General features: G+C 33.8%; 2 protein-coding genes and 1 long non-coding RNA gene across 4 annotated transcripts; 2 read left to right on the top strand and 1 right to left on the bottom strand.

The window, feature by feature from the left end:
• The first annotated feature begins 1,052 nt into the window (after positions 1-1,052).
• Positions 1,053-11,419, top strand: LOC108220463 (tRNA (guanine(37)-N1)-methyltransferase 2). Its single transcript, XM_017394241.2, has 9 exons — positions 1,053-1,313; positions 3,705-3,802; positions 5,994-6,098; positions 8,050-8,112; positions 8,304-8,377; positions 9,200-9,764; positions 10,529-10,635; positions 10,802-10,876; positions 10,963-11,419. The coding sequence occupies exons 1-9, from the start codon at positions 1,219-1,221 to the stop codon at positions 11,017-11,019; spliced, it is 1,239 nt and encodes a 412-aa protein (XP_017249730.1). The 5' UTR covers positions 1,053-1,218; the 3' UTR covers positions 11,020-11,419.
• A 371-nt stretch (positions 11,420-11,790) lies between these two features.
• LOC135153000 (uncharacterized) lies at positions 11,791-19,363 on the top strand. Of its 2 annotated transcripts, XR_010292424.1 has the most exons (4): positions 11,791-11,951; positions 12,940-13,005; positions 16,705-16,757; positions 17,875-19,363. It is a non-coding gene; the product is annotated as an uncharacterized LOC135153000 (long non-coding RNA). The 2 variants fall into 2 exon arrangements; XR_010292423.1 differs by having other exon boundaries at positions 16,705-19,363.
• Positions 13,315-15,732, bottom strand: LOC108222095 (cytokinin dehydrogenase 1). Its single transcript, XM_017395989.2, has 5 exons — positions 14,948-15,732; positions 14,552-14,679; positions 14,190-14,450; positions 13,843-14,105; positions 13,315-13,744 (listed from the first exon to the last, which is right to left on the bottom strand). Exons 1-5 carry the CDS (start codon positions 15,594-15,596, stop codon positions 13,423-13,425), a joined length of 1,623 nt encoding a protein of 540 aa, XP_017251478.1. The 5' UTR covers positions 15,597-15,732; the 3' UTR covers positions 13,315-13,422.
• Positions 19,364-25,988: the final 6,625 nt, after the last annotated feature.

The raw sequence follows: 25,988 nt of genomic DNA, 5'->3' as shown, positions 1-25,988 counted from the left end.
AATAAATATATCTCACGTATATTTGTATATAAATAGCGAATTAAAATCTCATTTCATATTTTGAATAAATTTCAAGATGAATCTTATCGCATTTACTCGTAAGACATACATGTGTTACCACGCTGAATTATACTCCTATACTCTACCTCCAATTATTAATTATCTTTATTTTCCGCACGTATTTTAAATTAAAGAAGATAGCCGCCTACTTTATTTATAAATTTTCCTTCTTAAATAAAAATAAAAATGATAATGTGTATTTAAAAAAATGAAATTTTTTATATTTTATATAAAAATGTTATAAGTAATCTATTAACTATATTTTATACATGTTAAAAAGAGTGAGTATATTTTTTAAAATTGCCACAAGGAGGCTATTCTATAGACTACTCCTCAATGGTCGTATAGTAGATATACCAAGTTATCGGTGGAATCCCATTCTAACTAAAGATTCTTTTGGTTCCGGAGGATCCAGCTTTTTTTCTTTTCTATTAATTTTCTATTCTATTACAAGAATATGAACCCCATTCACCTCTTTTGGCTTCTATTGAATCAAGAAATGGGTTTTGACACAATTAAATTCTTTTTGTAAATTCATTTGCAATTTTTCGAAGTCTCACGATCGATTTTCTATTAATAACTTTGGGAATCCCATATCTTCCCGTATCAGGCACTAATACATTTTTAACGTCTAAAGATCGGGTAAGCGTTCAAATTAAGAACGAAAGCAACTCCCAGTCAATTGTACACGTTTCATTTTCACTACTCGACACGCTTTTTAAGACTCTTATAAAACATAGTTCTACAGCTTATTTTTATGATTTTCTTTTTTTTTATATAAAAATATAAATGTTATACTTTTATAAAAAAAGAAAATCTTAAAAATAATTTACAGAACTATAATATATTGAAGTATTAATATTCGTGCCGCGTCCCCGTCCATCAATATATTATTGACCGGGAAGGAGGGAGTATTTAGGTAAAATTTTATTTAACCGATGGAAAAGTTAAAGCAGAAGAAAGTGCGGTGATTATTTGAAACAAAACGTAAAAGTGGTGGGGTGTTTTTGACTGTGCTGAACAATTAGCGCCTCGAATTTGCAAGTTAAAATAGATGGGCTCCGGGTGAAACAAATAAAACAAGAATTAGGAGTATAAGCAGCAGCGACGGCGGAAGGTGAATTGAAACAGAAAGAGAGGGTGCGTTGTGATAACAAAATGTTAGATACGAGCAAGTTCCAAGTGGAGTTGAAACTTTTTGCAATTCGTTTACCTCGGGAGCTGTGTAAGGCTGCATCTGACTTATTACATGGGTATGTATAATGTATGTATGTATTTATGTTCTCTCTTTCTCTATCATTGTAAGTTTCTAACTACTTGCTGCTCCTAGACCTCAGTTATGTCTTCCTCCACTTCATTTCAGGTTGTAAGAGTAATATTCTTATATATACTCCCTTAATAGTCCTGTTTTGGCCGGTCAATGATCAAATTGATCTCAATTTGACCATAAAACATATTGTAGAATTAAGAAAATTTATATATCTAATCTGCTGCAAACTATGTTTTTTGGTTTTTTTTGAACTATAAAACATTGATTCTAATTTGCAATTAAGAAATCGTTCGATTTGATAAGAGGACTAATATTGTGGGACGGCGGGAGTAACTTTTGCCTTGTTTAAATATTTGTGGATTGGCATGATGCGGTTCAAGTAATTAAAACCTGATATGCATGTTTTATGTTATTAGACAAATTTCAGTTGTATGAGAGAATCTCCAATTGGCTAAGATGGTTAGCTGAGATGATATAAGTTGTTCATTATGTTAAATTTGCTGTAAGGCCTTGTACCATGATGGTATCGGCTATAATGATGGGATGTACATTATAAATAGAGTAAACTTCATAGTTGTGGCCAAAATTTACACCGATTTTCAAAAAGTTGGCCAGAGTTTCAAATTCTCAAAAAGATGGCCAAACTTTGGCTCCGATTTTTAAAAGTGTGACTCCCGTTAAATGTATTAACGGCAGCCTAACGGGAGCCACATTTTTTAAAAGCGGACCAAAGTTTGGCCACTTTTATGAGAATTTGGAACTCATTTTTACCCTTTTCTTCATTCCAAATTCTCAAAAAAGTGGCCAAATTTTGGTCCGCTTTTCAAAAATGTGGCTCCCGTTAGTGACATTTAACGGGAGCCACACTTTTAAAAAGCGAAGCCAAACTCTAGCCAACGTTTTGAAAATCGATGTAAACTTTGGACACAACTCTGAAGTTTACTCTTATAAATAATATGTTATTATTATTTCAAGTTGTTAATAATTAGAATATATTATTTTAATAAGGTAATAGATGATTTGGAATCTTCTTACAGGTCTCGACAAATATAGAGGGTTGACTAAAATTAGAGATAAGGAGAATGTCCATTGGAATTGAGTTTTTCTTTAGATAAGGGTTTTGTATGGTTGGATATGAATGAATTCTTGTGGTTCCAGTCTAATAATAAAAAGGCTGTGCATCCGTTATTTACTATTTTCTTTGTTTTCGAATTTTGCCTGCTGGTTAAGTTTTAGAGTTTTAAAATTATATAGGGCGAGATGATCTTTTGAGCATTGTTTATTTTGGTCATGTGTTGTGATTCAGAAAAACTCATTTTTTCAACAGTGGAGATATACTAGGAGTAATGGTTCTTCGGTGAAAGTGGTTTTGGGCTAGTGAATTTTTTCAAACTAATCCACCCAAATTTTATTAAAATTTTTAAAATTTTGTTTATGTTTCTTCTCGATTGTTATCTCATATCAGGATAAAGTTAAGGAGTTCAGGTTTCAAGTGTATTATTCCATGTTGTTCTAACGTTGATAAGTTAATCAACTTTGACATAAATGAATATACAAGCATAAGGGAACCCATCATCAATGAGGGAGAGTCATTTCAGGTCATATATGGGTTATCAAGTCATGTATATTATATATGGGTTACCTACGTAAAACATTTTAAATTTTCTATCACAGAAGTAGTATATGGATAGAACTATCAAAAATTCAAAATGATGCCACTGGGCTTATCTTCCAGTAAAAATATAAAGTGGTCTATTGCATAAGCTATAGAATTTGACTTTGATTAGAATATACTTTAATGGTAGAATTAAGTACTAATACTTGCATATGCAACTGTTTGTAGATATCAAACCATAAGTATTTTCCTGATGATGCAAAACCTTCTACCCTAAGCTTTAACTTTGTGTGTTTATTAAATTTTACGCCTATAAGAGCAAGTCCAATGGTGTGCTATATCGTGTTCTATATCTATATTATAGAACAAAAACTAAAAAGCACCACTCCAATGGTGTTATTCATGTTGTTCTAATGTAGAACAATGCTATAGTTTGTTGTAAATATAGAACAAGAGATAGATGGAGGTATAATTGCCACCTCACCTAAAGGTGAAAATAGTGGAGTCCTTGGTATAAAGTTAAGTTGAAAAATTGAACTTATATTAAAAAGAGTGGGGTACTAGAAGAATAAGTCAAATTTGGAACAAGATATGGAACCAACCATTGAAGACATGTTATTACTTTGGCAATAAATCACTTTTTGATGCTAAATTATAGCAATAGCTCTATCTATTTTAGCACAACCTTTTGACTTGCTTTAAGTATTATAAGGAAAACACTGCATACATTACATTGTATATTTGTCATTCTACTTGTAGGTACATGCTTGACAAGCCCCGAACCAAACCAATCACCAAAGATCCAACAAGTGAGAAAAACCGTTATATTATACTATCAGAGAAGGTTCAGGATCCTGGTATTTCATTCGAACATTCTATTAAGGTTTTTTGATGTAATCAGTTCTAGTAATTTGAATTTACTCTCAAGTAAAAACTCATGAATGTCTTTTATTAGTTTCTGTAAGATTCTCTAAATGTCTGCAACCTCTTGTAATTCGTGAACACAGCCACACAACCATCGTGTTGACCTGTACCAATTTTAAGCTTGCAGTTCTTTTCCACTTCCTATATGCTACTATTTTAGTTCTGGACATTATTGATCTTAAATCATATAAATATTTTCCATCCAACGGACTGCTTCTTTATAAGTTAGGTGCTACAGAAGATCCTTAGATTGCTAAAGGACATTAAAATTTTGTGTTTGTTAATGTGCTACTTTTCCTTCATATATTTTTTGTTCAGATTTCACTTTCTTGTTATTTTTAAGTTTAATTTTCTTTAAACTAGAAGTAGAGTTCATCTTCTAAAACAGGAAGAAGTATGTATTTCTCATCACCTTCTTTGATCTACTCCGTATTTTTCATCACATTCATTGATCTACTCCTTTTTAGCCTCCTCTCTTGCTCTCCTCATTTGTCCTTTTTCCTCTCTATCTCCTCTTGTTGATTATCTTTAGTTCTGCAATCAATTGCATCTTCTTGAGGAGCTGATATGAATGAAGTAATAGGTGACTCGAACAATTCACCCAATTTAAAGTCACATTATCAAATACTAATCTGTAACTTGGCAATTTATTACCATAACTTTAAAGAATTGTTCAAAGTAATTTTCTGATTTGTGTCTCAGTCGATTGAGTTCTCACTGGAACATCCAATATATATATATATATATATATATATATATATATATATATATATATATATATATATGGGGGTGGGTTCTGGTACAAACTTACAAACTTACAAACTTTACGCGTTCAACACATATATAATTTGAGTTCAACATTGTTTTAACATATTTTGTTGAACATCGAATAAAATTGTGTTGGAGAAGTAAATAAACTAATTTTTCAATGTAGGAACTAAGTTAAACGTATTATATAACTTATATTTACGTTTCCAGACCCTACCCAAACCCCAGAGGTATAGTGTAAGCATCTTTATAGATACATTCAACACAATTATAATTAGTGTTCTACACCCGATGTTGAACCCCAGTTACAAAAGTGTTGAATGCACGATTTATTTATGCGTAATTTTTAAAAATTGTGATGTTTTTTCAAGAATTTTTAACATAGATACTTTCTATAACTACGGATTAACACGATGGGAGAATAAAAAAAATTCAAAAAAAAGTTTGTAAGTTTGTAGCTTAAAAAAGTTTTTATTTGATCATATCCCTATATATATATAGTCTTACTCCAATAGAAACCTCCTTTTTCTAGAAACTAAAAACCAAGCTGGAATATCACTAAAACCTAAAGCAAATATCACTAAATTCTTAAACAACCCCATCTCCACCTCCATCTTCACCAACCCCACCTCCACATCCGCCACTGCCACCACATCTATGCCGCCCGCCCCCTCCATAACCACCACCACCTCTATGCCGCCCGCCCCCTCCATAACCACCACCTCCATTATTTCTCTAACAACACAATCTCAACCTCCATTATTTCTCTAACAACACAATCTCCACCTCCATCTTCACCAGCCCCATCTTGGTCGCTGCTTCAACCTCCTTCAGCCCCGTCCATACTTCTTTTTCCACCTCGGCTCACCTTCAAAACGCGGCGGAGCCGCCACTATTCCGACAATGCTCCAATCCCCTACTTCAAGCCGCCCAGACCTTCGCTACAATCATCCTTCCTCCATCTTCACCACCGTCACCACCATCTGAATCGAAAACGTGAACAGATCTGAAGTTTCCGAGTAGTTTCTGGAACATATTTGAAGATTCTGGGCAGTTTCTACAAGTTTTTACTAATTCTTGCAATACAGATCACTAAATCCTAAAGAGAATATCACTAAATTGTACTGAGAATATCACTAACTTGTATTGGTTTCTAGTTTTTATTTTAAGAGTGGTTTCTATTTGATCATGAGCCTATATATATATATATATATATATATATATATATATATATATATATATATATATATATATATAATAGTTCTCATAAGCTTTTATATAACATAATAAGTATTTCTTGCAAGTAACGAATGGAAAAGTTGTAATGATGTCTTCTTTCATCTTTATGCATAACAGATTTATCTGATATTCCAAGTGAAAAAATTGATGAACTGAAGAAGCTTTTTAAAGTTGAAGTATTTCCTTATTCAGTGACTCTCGGATATTCCCACTGGGGTGCAGGTCAGTTACATTCATTCAAATTGCATTTTAAATTGTTAGATTAATTTCTTTTAGGGAACATCACTATCGCTGAATATGAATTACTTGGGACATCTGTAAATTAAGTTCCAAATCTCTTAATAATGTTTTATATGGATCATTATCATATGGGCAATGTAATCCTTTACATGCATGTGAATAACGTGTGAAAGGCCTATAACATGATATAAAGTTTAACAAAAAAAAATGTATTGAATGTGGGCCTTGCAAATATTATTTATTATTTGGAAATGAACTTATATTATAAAATCATATATATTATAATATTACACATATTTTAAAATGTACTCAGGAAACACTTCTAATTCTATTACAATTATAATAATCTTAATTCGTACATAAAAAATTACAATATTCTATATTTGTTAAATTTTTCCTTTCAATGTGGTTACAATTTTTTTTTTTCATTTCTTATTAATTATTATCTTATTTATGTTAATTGTTGTGTATGCTTTACTCATATATAAATATATATACAATATATAATTAATAAATTACGAAGAATGGATTTGAAAATATATAGATTGATGACTACAAAATTTAAGTAAACTTGTATGTGTAATATAGCATGCACTATGATTAAGCTACCCAAATTAGACCATCAGACACACACATGTATATTAATATAAGTTAATAAACAAGAATTGAAAACGGTAGTCTAGTCCTGTCGACACAACATCCAAATTTCAAAATCATCAATCTTGTAACTAAAATAGCATTGAACAGTAGCTCACAAATATATGCCATTACTAATAACATATTAAAATATGAAGAAATTGTATTAAAACATGAATAACGCGAGTTCTCAATATTATTATTAGATCCTTTACTAATGCAGGCATACTAACAAAATCCGGGCTAAATGATTACAAGCTATTTAGTGATTAAATATTCATTAGATATACAGGATATTACACTTGCCTTAATTAAGAGCTCCAAGAGAATGTAGCAACAAGTACGACTAATTATAAACCTAAATAGACTAATTAATATAATTCTAAATGATGTAAGTAGTGCATTTAAATATGAAATTTAAAATCAAACCTCCTTAGCATGCGCCCTACTAAAATATAGTGGTATCAAGCCTTCCTTCACTTTCTTAGTCTTAGACTCTATTCTTTTTATTTAACTGTTAAGACACGTGATGCCCAAACTTGCACACAGGTCACCCAGCCCCTCTGTTCACTAACTCCAGCCTTACTTGTTACCTCACACTCTACTAGTTAGAGTTAAGTACTTCTATTCTCTGCGGGTTAAGCATATATTGTTTACTCATATTTATAATAATATGATGATAAGTATGGTTATAAAAGATTAAGATAAGTGTCACTCTATCACAATTTAGCTAGAGCTTTAGCCAGGTCCTCAACTAATTTATTGGTTCACTAGACATATCTATAATAATAAGTATATATTATCTAAAAAATGAATTAAAACAAATATCTTAAATATTATAAAATACTATAAATTATTAAAAAAGATCTGGTTGTTATATATGTTGCCTCGGAGCTATGTGCCCCAGGCTGTCGCTCTTGTTGAGGGCTGGTAATTCACTCTTCCACAATTATGTGTACATTTCGTCGAGACTAATAATTTATTAGAAAACAAGATCTTCAACATGCCTTTTTTTTTCCAGCTCCGTAGTTGATTATGATATACAAGAGATGAATGAACATAATTCACCATACTCGGGCATTACATGCAACATGACAGATATGTGTTTATGAATGTTTTGCTCACTGTCGAATAAAATATATTGACCTCGTGATCCATGAATATGATTATTTTCTTCCAGCATCTGAATCTTGTATACTTTTTGTAAAGCCCAAATCAGTTCAGCTGATGAGTAGCCTTGTAGCACTTTTAATTTGATCAGTTACTGAGTATCTTGATGGGTAATATTGTACGACAGATCACGTGTTGAGGCAGATTCTTCCTCCTGGGACTGAAGCGCCATCATCATTTGAAACTATAGTTAAGTATTAATAGTATTTTCTATTCAGTATTTTTCTGCTTTTCCTATTGTATTCCTCCTGATGAAGTTTAATGGCATGAGTCATCTCTGGAGATATCTAATTTTTATTTTCCACTCTGATTATCTTTATTGGGCTAAAATTTCATCTCCAACTCTTAATTGATTAAAACTACATGCTTTATCTTATTCAGGTCACATTGCCCATATGAACATAAACGATGAACTACTTCCTTACAAGGATGTGATTGCGAAGGTTATATATGATGTGAGTTTTACTGGTCATATCCTTTACAGTGTTTACACAAATATGTCTGAATACTATCTCTAGTTATAAGATACTCTTTGTAAGTGATGTCCGTGATAGTTGGTTGTTGGTGTTAAGAACATTTGTCTAGTCACTCATTGTTTCTATACTCGAACAATGTAAAATCCACAACTCTTTTTCATGTTTCTATTTCTGGCACCTTCAACTGCTATTTGGAGGGTATTTGGAGTAAGTAGCATCTCTCTACACGTGAATCTAATTTATCTAACTGAAAGACCTAGACATTCCACATACAGTATTGCATTTCTTATCTGCCTGCTGCTCCCACCAATAATGATTACCTAATAGTATTTATGTTTTGTTCTCTAAAATGGATATGAAAACCTTTTAAATTTCGTATTCAGTTTCTGTAACAATGCATCTTTTAGAAGGGGCTGTAAAGTCTGAACCTTAAATCCCTACTACGTATTTCCTTAGAAAATCGGTTATGACCTTTTGCTGTTACAATGTTGTTGTCAACTCCAAAATTGAAGAGTTTAACATCAGTTCTAAAACAGCTTATGATTTTAAAGGTACTATGTTCCTTCTGTCTTGGGGGATATCAGCTTAGGGGTTTTGGGACAAATAATTCGGAATTCCCAAACTAATGAATGAATTGGGTACACAGGGGAAAAAAAAGGTATTTATGAATGGATTGGGTGCTCAAAAGTGCATGGGCTTGTCTCTAATCGATTAATTTATGCTGTACTTCAAAATTATTGATTATGGACATCCCTCACTTTGCATTTTTAATATTTTCTTTCCTCTTTTTGTTATTCACAGAAAAATTATCCAAAAATTCAGACGGTTGTTAATAAAGTTGGATGTATTACTAATGAGTTCCGTGTACCAAAGTTTGAAGTACTAGCTGGGAAAGCTGACATGACTACAGAGATAAAGCAGTTTGGAGCAACTTTCAAGCTTGATTATGGCCTGGTCTATTGGAATTCAAGGTTGGAGCATGAACATATAAGGTTGGTTTCGCAGTTTAAAGAAGGGGAAACTATATGTGATATGTTTGCTGGTATTGGCCCATTTGTTATTCCAGCAGCAAAGAAAGGATGCCTAGTGTATGCAAATGATTTAAATCCATATAGTGTTCGTTATCTGAGGATTAATGCTAAAATCAACAATGTTGAGGACTGCGTTAAAACATACAATATGGATGCTAGGAAATTTATTGCACAACTGATGGTAGTTCCCACTTGCGAGACACAATGTGCATCCACAGAGGTAAGAAAGGGCAAAAATATGCGAATTAAAGCTTCTGTATCAGTTGATACTAAACCTTGGGAGCATGTTGATCATGTGATAATGAATCTTCCAGCTTCCGCCCTTCAGTTTATCGGTATGTTTGGGTCTGTCCTTGTATATTTGCAGATTCTATTTTAGTCAATACCAAACCTTACTTATATATGTATGCATGTAATTTTAATACAATATAAATACATATGATGTATCTTTCGGATTTTTGATACTCCATTTGCATATTGCAAATTATCACCAACTTGTTGATCTAGACAACAGTGTACCTCCATATAAGCTCATGCAACCTGTTTTCAGATGTGAATCTTATAGATTTCTGACAAGTTGCTGGTCTTTGTGTTGTGCAATTCAGCCATGCTCCGCCCATTTAGTCCATTGTTTATTAATTTTATATGGAGCTACACTTATACTGAAACAAGCCTGCAAGTTGCATGCACAGTTTTCTGAATATTTGGCTGCAAGTTTTATTATGTTTGCCTCTGCAAATATAAGAACCTATTGTAGATGCCATAACAGGCTAACTAATGACATCATGTCATTCTAATATTTGTGATGTCTGAATCTTATTATATAATGAACAGGAGTATTTCATCGGGCTTTTTTCTTCCATCGATGGTTATTCGCTAAATATCAAGCACATTTTTTGTCATATGTTAATCTTAGTACCTCCATCTTTATAGATTTCTGGCGTAAATGTTTGGGATGCAAATCTGTTTTTGTGCATCAAACTTCTGATGTGTGTTTACTTATGTTTCAGTTGGTTTAGTTTCATTTCTCTGATGCTTTTCTTTTTCTTTTAAAAAGAGAAATAGGAGAACAACTAAAAGCTTTGTATGTCTTTTGCAGATTCATTTAGAGGCCTTATCCGGAGAAAATTCTGGAAGGGTTCACTACCTTGGATTCATTGTTATTGCTTTATGAAGTTAACCGACACGAGAGAATCAATACTATCTGTAAGTTCCTTTAGCATGGTTGTTTTGATAAACTCTTAGTGGGCGTTCGCATGCATGCAACACATGATAAATTATAAGTACAAAATTCTAGATGAATAATTGTTGTGTTTAATTCTCTCCATTTTCTCTCTCAAGTATTGACCTTTACATGTTGGCTGTTTGGCAGGAGGCAGAGTCTGCTTTGAAGGCTAGGATACAGGATCCAGTATTTCATATGGTTAGAAGTGTTGCTCCGCACAAGGTGCAAGTTGATATCAGAATTTGGAGTTAAATGGGCAATCTGGTAGTTCACTGTATAACTAACATTTCTGCTTTTCTGTAATGCAGGATATGTATTGTCTGAGTTTTAAGCTGCCAGAAGAAGCATGTATCTGGGAAGAATAGTTATTCTACAAATAAGTAGGTATAAGTATTTCATGATCATCCCCAGTGCCATGCAGAATCTCCTCTCAACCTAGAAAGGCAAAAGAAAAGCCAGCTACATAAATGCTGTAATCTGAAATAATGATCTAGAAACAACCATCTTACATAACATAACACTATGATGGCTGTGAAATGTTTATATACTCTTCAGACTTGTTTATGATTTCATTAGTTACTTTCATTATATTCGAGGGCATTGAGTTGTCGATAGAGGTATCCTTGTCCTCTTACAGAGGCCCTTTCTCTTTGTATGAAGATTGCAGTTTGCATTACCGCGCATTTCACATATTTACTTTGTATTATCAACCAAGATATTTTCCCTGCCAGTTGCTTTCTTTAATGGATGAGGAATCTATCTGTAGTTGTATTGTTATTTGCAGATCATCTAAAATATGTTTACAGGTATATAGAAGATGAACATCAATATGATTCATTTAACTCTTTAAATTATCTGAATACTAAATCTTACAAGCTGTTTTCATGAATATAGTGAAGAATTTTGAAATATGTCGAATGTTATTAATAAATTTGACCTAGTTAGAATAACAAGACAGTACCATCAAGAATCTTCTAAAAAAGGCAAACAAAATATTAGTGTCTAATTAATGACCCACTTTTGATTTTTCTTGTCAAAGTGATCAATTTCTAATTAGTAATTATAAATTGTTCTTTTATCATTTTAAAAACCTGAAAAGTACATTTAAAAAAAAAAATAGATGTTTGGTGGAGATGAGTCAAGACAATGATGCCTACTTGAATAATTCAAGTGACAATGGGAATTTGAAGATATATGTTTGGTGGAGATGAGTCAAGACTCTGAAATTGCTATTCAATCTGATGTTGCTGGAGTGAGTATCTCGCTTCTTTTTGCGTTCCACACACACATGTGGCAGGTAATTTGTATACTGCATGCATACATTTGATTGCTGCTACACTTCTAAATTCAAATCTCTGTGTGTAGACCAAAAGGGCTTTTATATTATATAGTCTACTGTAACATAATTTACTGGAGCGCTGTGTAGCATCATATATATGATCATAGAGTATTTGCTATCTGGAGTGTGATTTAATTAAATTTAATTTAACTACAGGGAACTAAATGAGTAGCATATGATCATTAACATTATCTTTAATTATTAAATTTGTACAGACATTTTTAAGATTAGTCCAATGATCTAAAAGGTTGTTCCTATTTTGTGTTTGATGATATCCACAACTCGAAATGGAGAACAATGCCTGCAGCAGTTTCTGAACCAATCCAGTAGCCACAAGTTTTGGCCTTGTTGAATTTCCGATTGTTGGCATAGCTAAAGCATGATAGCATTATCTTTTAGCTGATCTACTAGAAGAAACATGTAAAAGAAAAGATCAAAAAAGAAACCATGTATAAATTTGGCAATCTGTATACTTCATCTAAAGAGATATATTTTTGTTTCTCTGTCTATTATTATTATATACAGTAGATTTTGAATGAAGTACAATATGGTAATTAGTTTTCTGAACTATATGCAACAACTGTGAAATGTTAGCAAAAACCGTTTTTTGATTTTAAACTATTGAGGTTTTTAAGCATACAAGAATGTAGTCAACTTGACAAAAGAGTTAGATGACTTCTGAACCTGAAGTGAAAGGCTGAAAGCAAGTCATGAAGACACTACTAAAGTCAACATTATTGATTCTAGTGGGAAAGCCGGAAGGTAATGTGGCTTTAGGTGCTAGCCCTGGAGACATGAATGTCTCTGGCGAGAGTATGAAAGCTTCTATTACCTCAGATGTAATACGAGCGGCGGGGTTTAGAACTAGAGATGATTTAGGTTGTTTTCTTCCTGTTGCAAGTGACTATACTTATTGACACTGAAGCTTCTCGTTATGATGCCCCAGATTATGGAGATACTATAGAAGAAACACAGGACAAGTTCTTGGCTGGATAGCAGTTAAAGAATAAAAGTAAGTTTTTCTAGTTGTAATCTGGAACTACTTATGCACCTTCTTGGTTTTACTCTTCTGGTATCTCTTGCCTTTAGCTAATGCATTTTGTGTTTCCTGTTTTAGTGTATTGTGATTATTAAATTACTGTCTTTGATTATTAGTATATTCTTCTTTTGATCGTATTGACTGTTTTATACCTTAAATGAAAAAATGTGCAGCTAGATATGTCCTTTTCGCTTCCTTTTTCTTTAAATTTTCTGCAACTAAAAAGTAATTTTTATCAAAATCATGTACGCCACAAGATCAAAGCTAATAGCATACGCGTAGTTACAGAAATCGGAGACATCATATATTTGACAGTTGCATGTCAATTTTGAGGCAACGTGAAAAGTGCCTGGTACTGCAATGTTTCTTTCCCTTCTGCGAAAGACAAAGTTACACATATGTTATTTCTTTCTGGAATATTTTTTGACCAGGGGATAGAAGTGCCAGGGGGTCATAGGTATATTTCCTCCTCTTAAAAATCTCCCATTTAGTACCAAAATGAGCTTTCCACTCTTCCTGAGTGTTATAGTGAGGCAAATATTGCTTGACCCCAAGACGGGCTGAATCACAGAAATCCAAAATTCTTCTGTTTTGTGTCAATATATGTTCTAATCCATCTGACCCTGTGGAATGTGGCACTGCAGAAGATAGGAAGGCCACAAGGTAGAAAAGATCTTCCTGTGGGGTTACCATGGAGGTTTCGTTGTCCCATCTAATATTATAAACAATAGTGGACGTAATTAATAGTTAAAATGGATGCTAAAACAACTGAAATATGAGTTGAATGAGGTAACTTAGTGAAACTAGTACCTGGATTTGTCAACAGGGTATATGAGTACTGGACCGTTGCTGGTGTCTGCAAGGATGTTTCCAAATACTTCTTGTGCAAATTCATTTATACTGCTTTTAGGAATGAGAAGATTAAGCCATGGATGAGGAACCTCCCACATGCCGATTTCTCTGAGTTTCATTTCAGACACATGCACTCTATCAAGAAATTCCACATATGAGACGTCTGATATGAAAAGAGTGAACCGTATATATTTCAGTTCCTTTAAGAAGCCATCTATCCTCTGCATAGTGGATATACTAGTCAGATTAAAGGTACAGGACTTTGAGACTCATTAGAGACATTATGTAAGTTGTTGCTAGCTCACCTGGTTTATTGTGCCAATTTCTTCTGGATTGAAGTATTTGGCAATTTCCAAACAGTAAAGAGTCTTTCCCTCTGAGTGGAATTGGCTTGCTTGAAGCGGGTCTTGAGGACTGAAAGTAGATCTCCAGTTATTTAGTAAACCGGTCCTGTTTATTATGACGAATCCCTCAACATACTCGAAATAATTTTCTGATGATATCAAATGCTCCTGGTCTTTGCAAAATGTGCTGAAGTCTGAGTACAACAATCTAATCCATTTAACCTGTGAAATGATTCAGTAAACCATATCATTTTAAACTTCTTGGACAAACTACTCTAGTTCCAAACACTTTCAATAGTTTCAAAATAAAATACATATATTACCCGCCTGGGTGTTTGTTCAATGAAGATTTTAGCCCTCGTAATGATGCCAAACTGTCCCAGTCCTCCAAGGACACTGTAGAAGAGATCAGCATTGTGCTTCTTTGTACAAGTCACTATATCTCCTGTTCCTGCACTTAATCAGAGTATCAGACACATGAGTTGGCTATTTTTGATATATTGGGAGATATTTAACAGGTCTGTCACTGAATCCTTGATCCTTACTGTTTTTCTTTTATCCATGGAACGGGAAAAAGAGTGCACTAACAAACTTTTGTTACACGGGCTTATGGGTCGGGTTGTTACTTAGAAATTATCATAGTCTATCATGTAAAATTTGTTAAGAATACGAGCTATATAGAGTGTGCAGGATTTAATAAAATTGTGAAAGAAATGTACCTGTGACTACCTCTAGCTCGTAAACATTATTAATCTGTGGCCCGTGGCGAAAAGCTTGGCCACTAATTCCAGCATTTGATAGTGTTCCCCCAACAGTGAGGTGAAGATAGTCTGTCCAAGATTTTGGTGCGAGACCATGTTTAAGACCCTCTTGCAGAATATTTATCCACAGCTCACCACCAGACACATCGACATAAGGTAACTCTCCAATGTGAAAGAACATTTTGTGCTCCTGAAGAGATTCCATGTTTATCACAACCCCTTGACTGGCTTGTGCTTGACCTTCAAGGGAGTGACCATGGCCTCTTGCAGCAATAGTGAGTGCAGAAGTAGTACCCATTTCATAAACTTTCTTCACAATTGATGAAATATCACGAACTGATTTCGGGTACAGAACTGCGGCTGGCAGAAAATGATATCTATTGCCAAAATCATTTGCTGCATGGTGTGTGTTCTCAAAGCAAAGATGCCCATCAAGACTTGGTGAGTTGAGCGGCAATGGTAGGATTGAGAACTCTGATTGAGGAGAAACTGATGGGGTATTAGAACAATAATTATTTATGTAAAGATTAGTGGTCAGTAACAGGGTCATAAGAAACCTGATGATCATGTCATTATTCATGAGTAAACTATGTGCAGGTGATTTCATTTTTCCCTATAGTATTCAACCGTATTCTTTTGGCAAATTTGAAATAGGGTGTGGACGAGTGTGTGTGAGTGACTGAAAGAGAGAGATAGACCGTGGAAGAAAGAATGAGAAGTGTGTAAGAGCTGATGATAGAAGTGTAGTTTAAATACAGGAAAGGTTTTGGGTTGCCATGTCCACATAGATTAGAAATCCATAAGTGTGAACTGTACAAGGATTTGAGTACTTGATTATGTTTGTTGTTAATCCAGTCACAGTAAGCAGTGATTAACTTTACCTCTGTACCCTTTTGTTCTCCGTTCACATCTTAAACCTGATTACTTGTTTCTTGCATTTTAATGTAAGCAATATTAATCTGCTGGAAAGGGAGTAGTACAGCCACCTCTGTGATATATCTTCCTTAGGTCAGATGATAACCTTCTACTATCATTCTTTTTCAATCTAAAAATACATGTTCAAGTTTTTTGCATCACCGAGACAATATCTGTCAATAGTCTTTTTAGACAACGATTGATAGACTTCTTTACGGTGGGGAGGCCCCTACCGAGTATTATGCTATTAGATGCTAAGTCTGCAGTAGTGGTCCTGTTGAAGTATAATCTTTAAGTCTGTGTCACTAGATGTTGCTCCAAATTGGACTACTCAGAGTTATAGTCAATTAGGGACCGGCATTAAGAGGAAATTTGCTCCAACTTGGGTAGAATCTCTATACAGCTCACAGGTATCTTAAGCACATTATTGATTTGCATAATTAGGTACTGGAATAGGTATATATAGTGGAGAGAGTAGACAGGAACAAGGACAAGTTGTAGCCTAAGAACTTAGCGAAAATATTCTCTTAGTTTATCTGCTTATTACTAGAGAGCTATCTAAAATGCATATTCCCCCTGATTTATATTGTGCATCGATAACCCATGGATACTATATATATGTAAGGAAAATCAGATAGCGTACAATGCTTGTTTTTCTAAAATTGCAGGCTTCTGATGGTCTGGACAATTCTGTTTGTAACTTGTAAGATGCTAGCTTCCATAAACATATATCATGGTTAGTGTGTGAGTGAGGAATCTGAAATTTGGTGCATTACTCATATCCGGTATTATGCATGCAGAAGGCCCGGAGAAGCCTGGTACTTTCTGTAGGACAGGGATGCCAGAGTAAAAGGTAGATATCCAATGAGTTTGAATGATTCTGCAGAATGCAGTAAATCTATTTTCGATTTCGTTTCTAATAATATATTATTCATGCCTGCTTTCTGTGCCAAGCATGCATGTGTTATTTTCACAATTTACAGCAATTCAACAAGATCTATCAACACCCTACCAAATGGTAAATATTTCACCCGAAAGTGTGTCGACTTCACAATTTATACAGCACATTTTGCTTTTCATTCATTTATATGTTGGAATTCTTTAACCGAAGTATTAGGTTGTAGCTGTAGTGAGGGTATCTGGGTCTTTATAGTAAGCACTAGGCTTACGAACAGAGTCAACAAAATTCGAGCTAGCCTCATTTAAGTGAGCTCAGTTTTGTTTGTTTACTAAAAGATACCCAATCTTGAACATGAAAATATTACTCGGTAATCCTTTCAGTTCGTAAACAAACTCGATCCTAGCTTTTTGTCTACTCAGCGCGTTTACTTCGGGATGGGGATCAGCTCGAGTTCGACTAAACTCAGATAAAATTTGTACATATTTAAAATTTAAAATATTATGAATAATCCAAATATTTTAAAAATGAAAATTTCAAATGATTATTATAAAAAACTTGACAAGGGAGATGGAATGAGAGATAAGACAACAAGTGTATATATATGAGTTGAGTGCAAATGTATGATTATTATGATAGTTAAATAGTGATTTGGATGCAACTTGTAAGACTATAATTAAATTTTACAATTGAGGATTTGTTGAGTTAAAATTCTATATGTGGGAATCTGTTTGTATTCTATTAGAGTTCAGCTCAACTGAATTGTTCATGAGCAAACTCGTGCTCGCACTCTGAATAAACAAGCAGATCTTGAACATGACTTTTTGTTTGGTTGGAAACTCGGATTGGCTCGACTCGTTTCAGAATAAAGTTAAAGTTGGCTCGACTTGGACAAAACTTGTCCCAACTCTGTTCTTTTGAACCCCTGCACTGTCTGAGCTAGCTTTCCCAGAGATTCTTACTACCATCTTATTATTTCTCTGGACTAATTGTTAGCTTTATTGATCAAAGGTCAAAAACCATTTCTATTGTTAGAACAAAGCTCTTCAGAGTTTGTTTTGATTTGGAGCAGGTAAAGTTCAATTTCGAAGGCATAAGAAAAGCAAGGCGAGATTTGAAGGAAAATTGTGGAACTTGTAATCGGGGTAAGGTTAAATATTAGCCTAATGTATTTCATTGTTAGCGGGAGTAGACCTAATAAAATTTTCACTTCTCACTAAAAAATAATTTTTATTGTGTGCTCGTGGACACCCACTCCTCCGATTTTTTTTTATATGTCAAGAAAATCTATTTATTTTGAAGCTTCACTCTTAGACGAGGCGAACATCCCGCTCAGGTGACAAAAAGTGAAGATGGATGAATTATACTTTCTGGGAAAAGGTGAGTAGTGCATCAACTAGGTCTTGAGCCCTAGATTCCAGCACTATATACTAAAAAAGGACTAAAATCTTATGAATGATTTCTTCTCCCTAGAATGATAAGCGTCCATTGCCTTTTTAGCTCAACTGTTGCTTTTTGTATTATACTTTGTCTAGTTGTTCTGTTACTGCCTACATGCTTGCCCAGGAGCATCAGCCTTTTCTTAAGATCTATTCACTTTTAATTTTCTAGCATCCTTTCAGAGTTTTACATACGGGCCGGTTGTTTTAAAGAAGCAGAAGCTGCTACTTCTCTACGAGAGTTTCTGCTTATTTTTCAAACACTTTATTAACTTATTTACTTTTCATTTCTAATCCACTTTTTTACCTTACGCAAAAAGTCACTTTTTTAAACTTGCCCAAACAGCCCCATATTTTTATGATTTTTTTTCCTTCTTCTTCTCAGTTTGTCGATTGCGTCAGTGTTCTATCATGTTGACATGCATGCACCTGAAAGGTAGATTTTACTCTGCTCTATATATGTCTATGTACAGATGATGAGATATAATAACAGATACGATTCCCGACGGCGACAAGCGATTGTTGCAATTTGATGTCCTTAAACTACCCCTATTGGGGCATTATAGATTTTTCACGTATATAACCAAAAATAGTAATTAGTTGGCAACAATCGCTGGCCATATATCTCCTCTGCGTATATTATACATGAATATTGCAGAACTTGCTTTCCTCTGTTTGTTATCATTCTCATCAGAAATAGTGAGCCAAAAATGAAGAATCAGAATATTGATAGGAAAATGTGAGCACTGGTAGGCTCAAATATTGTTGGTCTCTATTCGTATAAAAATCCCTGCCGTTAGCGTGGCTTGTCGTAAGGATCAGAATTGTTTCAGCAGCTTCATCATTTGTCGTGAGAACTAAAGAATGTGCGCAACTTGCTTTGAGAGTTTTAGTCCACTTTTACATTCGATTTTTTAAACAGTCTCCTGTGCACTGTCCCGTTTTATTCGCCTTAAATTTTCAATTTTAACCTTCCACTTCTGTAATGCAATAATTAATAACTTGTGTTAATACTTTTATTACATGCATAATGTTGTTGACTATTATTATTGGCTAAATTGGATATGTATGACGTTATGCAAAATTTGTTTGTTGAACCTATAAGAGCATCATTATGTAAAATTTGTTGAACCTTTAAGACATTTTGCTTCGATGGTATTGATTATATTGGTTGGCTATAATTTAAAAATAGTATGTTATTAATATTTTAGATTGTTATAAATAGAATATACCACTTTAATATGGTAATAAGTGATGTGTATTCTTCCTACAGATTTCTTACTGGCCTGTAGTGGATCGACAAATATAATCATCCATACAAGGTTACTATTAGTGAGGTGGGTATGGTTGGAGTTTGATTATTTTGCGGCTATATTTTTTGTTTTTAGTATGCCAACTAAGTTTCTAGCTCTTCATGCTCTAAGGGCCCGGATCTTATAAACAGGAGATCCGAGGTTGATTAGCCGGCCCAGAGCTCCTGCAGGGAGTCTTTAACATGTCAATTAATTGATCAGACAACATAATTCTCCTATGCTTTATTATGGTGATGATCCTCTGCTCCCACTAATTTTTTAATCGTTTTCGTGTTTATGGCTGTTTCCTTAAAGTGTAGCTTGTCTTCATGTTTATGTAGCATCGAAACCTGACTAGTGTGTTAATTATAGTGGACAATCAGCATGATCCTAGGCTTGCAGTGTTGATGAAATGTTAAGATTATAAGTCTCTTGTTCCTTTCTTCTTGAGCGTTTTCCTCTAATCATGTCTGTTCTGTCTCGCACTAATCATCTCAGTTGGGTTATTTAATTTATCAGCCTCTGCCAAATGTACACATAATCCCTATCTACATTTGTTAATCATACATATGCAGCAAGATATGTATTATAGTTCATGTTTTTTCATAATGAGGCACACGCTCATTCTTTTAACAAAATTTGATCCATATATAGTACTTGAGTATATGAATTAAATAAGTAATGATGAATGCTAAACTCTTAATTAAGCCTTGTAAGAAGCCAGGTGTTGAAGCCTTGAAAGAATGGCACAAGTAAAATGCAACTCCAGCGGAGATGATGATGCATGATGATCCAGATGAGGATGCTCAAGTGGAAGGAGTGCTCCTTACCCATCATTACTCACTACATGCATATATAATTATGATCTTGGCATTCTAGTTGCTTAATTTCGAATCTTAAGTTGGATGCTTTGTATTACGTTTAATGTCCCTTTAACCCTCAATGTTTTAGGGCGTGTACCAATACAGGCTCAATGTTTAATTCCGCAGATTCAACCTTTCAAGTATCTGATATGTTCCGCTTAGCCCTCGTACCAAAAATGGTATATAACGGATAAACAACCATGACATTTCAGTATTTCACACATTGACGTTAAAAAAGAGTTAAAATACACCTCTAATATATTGTTTAGGGATTAAAAGGAACATATATTAGCTTTTGTTTCACGACTTCTACTTATTTTCCAAACACTTTAATCACTTATAAGTCTTAACTTGTTTCTCACTTCTACTTCACTTCTTTAATTTAAGCAAGAAGCACTTATATTAAGTTCAGCCAAACAGCCCCATAATGTATTCTTTTAGGTTAAAAGGAACAAGCAAATTTTATCTTTAATAGTAATTGTTAAGTTTACCCACCCTTAAATACCGCTTTTTGGCTTCATCCTGGTATGAAGACTACTCAGAACATATTGCATATCGGATTTGGATATATCGGCCGAGTTAAAACACTGAGTTCATGTCGATACGCAACCCCAGATATTGAGGATTAAGAGCAAGTCTAACAGTGTCCTAGTTGGAGCCCTAAATATAATATAAAAAATTATGTCCTAGTAGTTTAGGACATATTCTACTAACTTCAACTCCAACAATGTGCCTCATTTGCACTATATGTTTAATATTTTATTATTAAAAGTTCACTTTCATCATTAAAACATAATATAAAATAGAGAGAGAAAAAGAGTGTTGGTAAGAATTTATTATAAAATATGGGATAAGGCAAGGAGAGAGAGTGCCTCAAAAATAGGGCTTGGATGAGTTGTCCTAGTGATATAGGGCATCACTAGGACATTGTTGGATCAAGTTTTTACATCAAATGCCCTATATTATGACTTAGGACACTAAGTAGGGCAGCTGTTGGACTTGCTCTGAGCCTTTGTATTATAAGACTTGTATGTATACAAATCTAGTAGTGTTACAGTTACTAGATTAACAGTGTTGGATTCTGCTCATATATCTTGTCCCACTTTTATTGGTCTTGTTTTGTTTATGGTACAAACCATCTTCTGCCAATCTTTTGAACTAAGTATCTGGCTATAAAAACATATCTATAAAGCTTTTTAAAAAAGTTCCTGCACTCGCCTAGCTGGTGGCAAGGAATATTGTGTGTGGACAAAGTTAAAATTCACAGATTGCTAGGGTAGAGATTCCTGATAGTGGAACAAATAGGTAGGGGTGTCTACTTCTGGGGCTCAAATTGCTATTGTACTATAATGGAAAGGGATTTGACAGGAATCGATGAGACATTTTAATATGACATACAAGACCTTCATGGAAAAAAAGGATCTTGGTTCTAGTTAGTTAATTTCTTGGTAGGATATTAGCGTGTGCTAACATTTAAATTAGTAGGCATTTAAGTCATTTGTGTCTCCAATCTCTGGGCTAAAATCCGCAGCAGAACTAGAAGGGTCTTCGTTTGGACTCGAGAAATTTAGATATTTACCTACGTGCCTCCACGGAATTTTGAACCTTCAACCTCTTGTTACACCAATAGAAGAGGGTTCTGCAAAAATAGTTGGGACTACTATGTGTCCATCTTGTCAACCCACAATCCCACATGATAGAGCATATTCAGTGGGATACAATCATACAACCGGTTTTGTTTTTACTGCAAAAGGTTATATTTTCTAGCCTTTATTGTAGATCAAGTTTCTTACAAGATCCCAAATTGTTAGAAAGTTGTTCTTATTCTCGGAAAATGCATTGTTGGGAGTTTTTAACACTGATCATCTCTTGCAACTGGCAATATCACATAAGCATGGCACTTCCATCCTGGCCATTAGTCAAGAACCTTAGCCCAATACGAGTTTACTCTGAGGCAATATGAGAAATTATAATATAGAAACAGTGCTCTGGCCTCCATGACCGCGAGACTGTTCAGATCCTGAACCTTGAAGGAAAATTATGACCTCAAAGAACTAACGAACCGATTCTTTTCCCTCGAATTGCCTGTGAAAGCTAGCTACATTGCCGCATATAATTATACTTCTATACAAAGAAGGGTACATCAATTATATATAGGATACTTAGTTTTTTGAAGAGTAATAATAAATAATTTCAAATTTTCTTATGGAGTCCGAACAAGACTCATTAATTAGAACGCCAAAAACCTGGGCCAGAGACCAAAATTTTCTATTCCAACCAAGTCACACACCACATTGAAGTATTGCAAGTCCCTATCCTATTCAGAGTTCTATAATTGTTTAAAGATCACTCCAGTCTCCAGATATTCACTTCATTTTTCATTAGAGCACCCAAATTCGATTTGAATATGTAAATTCCTTTAAAGCTAAGTTAAGCTGCAGTGAAATTCTTTATAAACATGAAATCCAGAAAGTGCATTTTGATTGACATACTCAGTCTGATTAAATTAGCAAGGAATTAAAATTCTGCAGCTGAAAGGGCTATATCCGCCAGTGGTCTCAGTTGTATAAATGGCGACATCTGATGACTTCTAGTTCTTAGGTGGTTGGTTTCCACGAGGAATCACCACATAAGAAGCACAGAATCACAAGTCACAACACTATCAAACATAGCCGAGGTAACTTGATCAATGGACTTTCATGCCACATTGATCTTTAACTTGTTTGTCAAAAATATAGTCGAAAAGGAAAACTGATGATGGAGTTGCCTATATTTGAATTTTGGACATGTCAAACACAATTCCTAATTAAGAACCAAAAAACACTGACCAGCAAGTGACTCTGGCATTATATATTTGACCACTCGGGTACCAGAAGTCAGATAGATCGGTGATTATTTTTGTTTGATTATTTAAGTAGTTGCGGTTAATTGGATTTCTAACTATAATATAGTCATGTACTCTTTCATATCAGTTTTTTCATTTTGATGTTAGTTAAGGCCGCGATGTTATATCTATTTTTTCTAATAGCGTGAGTTTCCGCGATGTGATTCCCTGGAGATTGCAAATTTGAGCATGCAACCTCCTCCCTTCTTAATGGTAGATAACATATTTACATCCATTGAGTCTATACCATGAGCTAATACTCCCTCCATTCCTTTTTAAGTGTCGTTTATTGACCGGGTTTGAATTCTAAATTAAATGTCACATTTATATTTTCAAGACAATTACTTATGTTCTCAATACAAGTGTATATTCTTTTTACCTCAATACCCTTACCTTTGAAACGCTCATTAAAATTTATTCACGGTAGTTTGATGGACAAAATTGGAAAATTAAACTTACATTAATGATAATATAGCCTAATAATTGCGCATCTTAATAGTTGTGCCAAGTCAAAAAATGACACTTAAAATGGAACGGAGGGAGTATGATATTACAAAGGGGTTAAATAGCTAATTCATCACTAACCTAACTGAAAACTTGCAACTGAATCATGTTGTTGAAAAACCTTTCAAACGCATCATCAATTAATTAAAAACTTTCAAAAACATCACTCTCCGTCAGTTCCGTTAAGTAATTAACGGAAAGTCCAAAAAAGAAATAAAGAAAATACAAAAAAAACAAAAAGAAAATCAAAATTTTGAAAAAAATGTTTAAAAATATTTGAAAATTTTGAAAAAATTCAAAAAATCTGGCTTTTTTTTTAATTTTTTTTTGAAAAATGAGAATAAAATCAAAAATTCAAAAGAAAGGGGAAACAAAAGGTGGCAAGCTTTTTTTTTTCTTTTCCGAATTTTTTCAAATTCTTTTAAGTTTTTGAATTTTTTCAGAATTTTGCTGAACTTTTGAATTTTTTTCAGAATTTTTTTGAATTTATTAAGATTTTTTTGTTTTCCCCCCATATTTTTGTGAATTTCCAAGATTTTCTTGAATTTTTTTCATACTTCTTAAAAATATTTTTGAATATTCCGTTAAGTAATTAACAGAACTGACGGAGAGTGATGCATTTGAAAGTTTTTAATTACTTGATGATGTGTTTGAAAACTTTTTCAACAACATGACTCAATTGCAAGTTTTGAATCAGGTTACTGATGAATTAGCTATTTACATCACTTCTTGGAATGTCCAACTGTCCCGGTCATTTTTTACTTATTCCCAGTAAAGGTTAAGATTTATATGATTACTTAAAAACCAACACTTCTTTCATTTTACAGTAGGATTTGCTTCAAAAAGAAAATAAAAATCATAGTGGGTGTTTGTTTACCCCTTAAAAGCCCAACTTCTCGATTATAAGTTGGAAGCACTTATTTGTACCGTTTGTGTAATAAGTTAAGAAGCACTTATAAAAAGCTAGGAATACTAGCTTTTGTCTCAGGAATTCTATTTCTTTGCCAAACATTTTAATCACTTATAAGTTTTAACTAGTTTCTAACTTCTACTCTATTTTTTATTTTAAGCAAGAAGCACTTATTTTAAGCTCATCCAAACAGCCACAGAGTCCTGATTAGTGCTTGTGTTGTTCATACAGAAGAGATGTGCCTTGGGTCGGTCTCAAGAAGTGAAGCTTTGATTGCTACTGTACCTAATTATTGACGAAGTAGAATAAGAATAATTTATTATAATGAAATAATTTATTATTCTGATAATATTTGTTTATTATATCTTTATTTCTTAATTAACATATACATTTTAAATTCTCTAAAATCCATTAAAATTTATACACTATATAAAATCTATTAAAATCTAGGGGAATTATCTTGTATATTGTTTTTTCAATCTTATTTTCAAAAATACTACCTTATCCAATCTTATTTTCAAATCTCTAAAATATTTTCAAAAATACTACCTTTTTGAAAATATTTTCCAAAAATACGGTGGTTGCATATGCAACCATATATGCAACTACAAATCCTGATTTCAAGTTGCAGTTTTCAAATGTCATTTTCGACCTCATCTTTGGAGTCGATATATATATATATATATATATATATGGATTCCAAATATGAGGTCGAAAATGACATTTGAAAACTGGAACTCGAAATCAGGAATTCAGTTGCATATATAGTTGCATATGGTTGTATTCAGTTGCATATGGTTGCATTCAGTTGATTCGATTGCAATCTAATGGCCCCGCCAGGGGCACACCATACATCCGCTGCAACTTACAGTTTTCAGTTGCATTTAGTTGCATATGAGGTTGCATTTAGTTGCATATGAGGTTGCATTCAGTTGATTCTATTGCAATCTAATGGCCCCGCCAGGGGCACCCATACTTCAGTTGGAACTTACAGTTTTCAGTTGCATTTAGTTGCATATGAGGTTGCATTCAGTTGATTCTATTGCAATCTAATGGCCCCGCCAGGGGCACCCATACTTCAGTTGGAACTTATAGTTTTCAGTTGCATTTAGTTGCATATGAGGTTGCATATGAGGTTGCGTGCAACCTCATATGCAACCTCATATGCAACGGAAAACTGTAAGTTGCAACTGATGTATGGGTGCCCCTGGCGGGGCCATTAGATTACAATAGAATCAACTGAATACAACCCATATGCAACCATATATGCAACTACAAATCCTGATTTCAAGTT

Source organism: Daucus carota, chromosome 5 (genome assembly GCF_001625215.2).
Source record: "Daucus carota subsp. sativus chromosome 5, DH1 v3.0, whole genome shotgun sequence".
Lineage (NCBI taxonomy): Eukaryota > Viridiplantae > Streptophyta > Magnoliopsida > Apiales > Apiaceae > Daucus > Daucus carota.
Note: the sequence above shows the minus strand (reverse complement) of the source record. Positions and strands in the feature narration are given on the sequence as shown.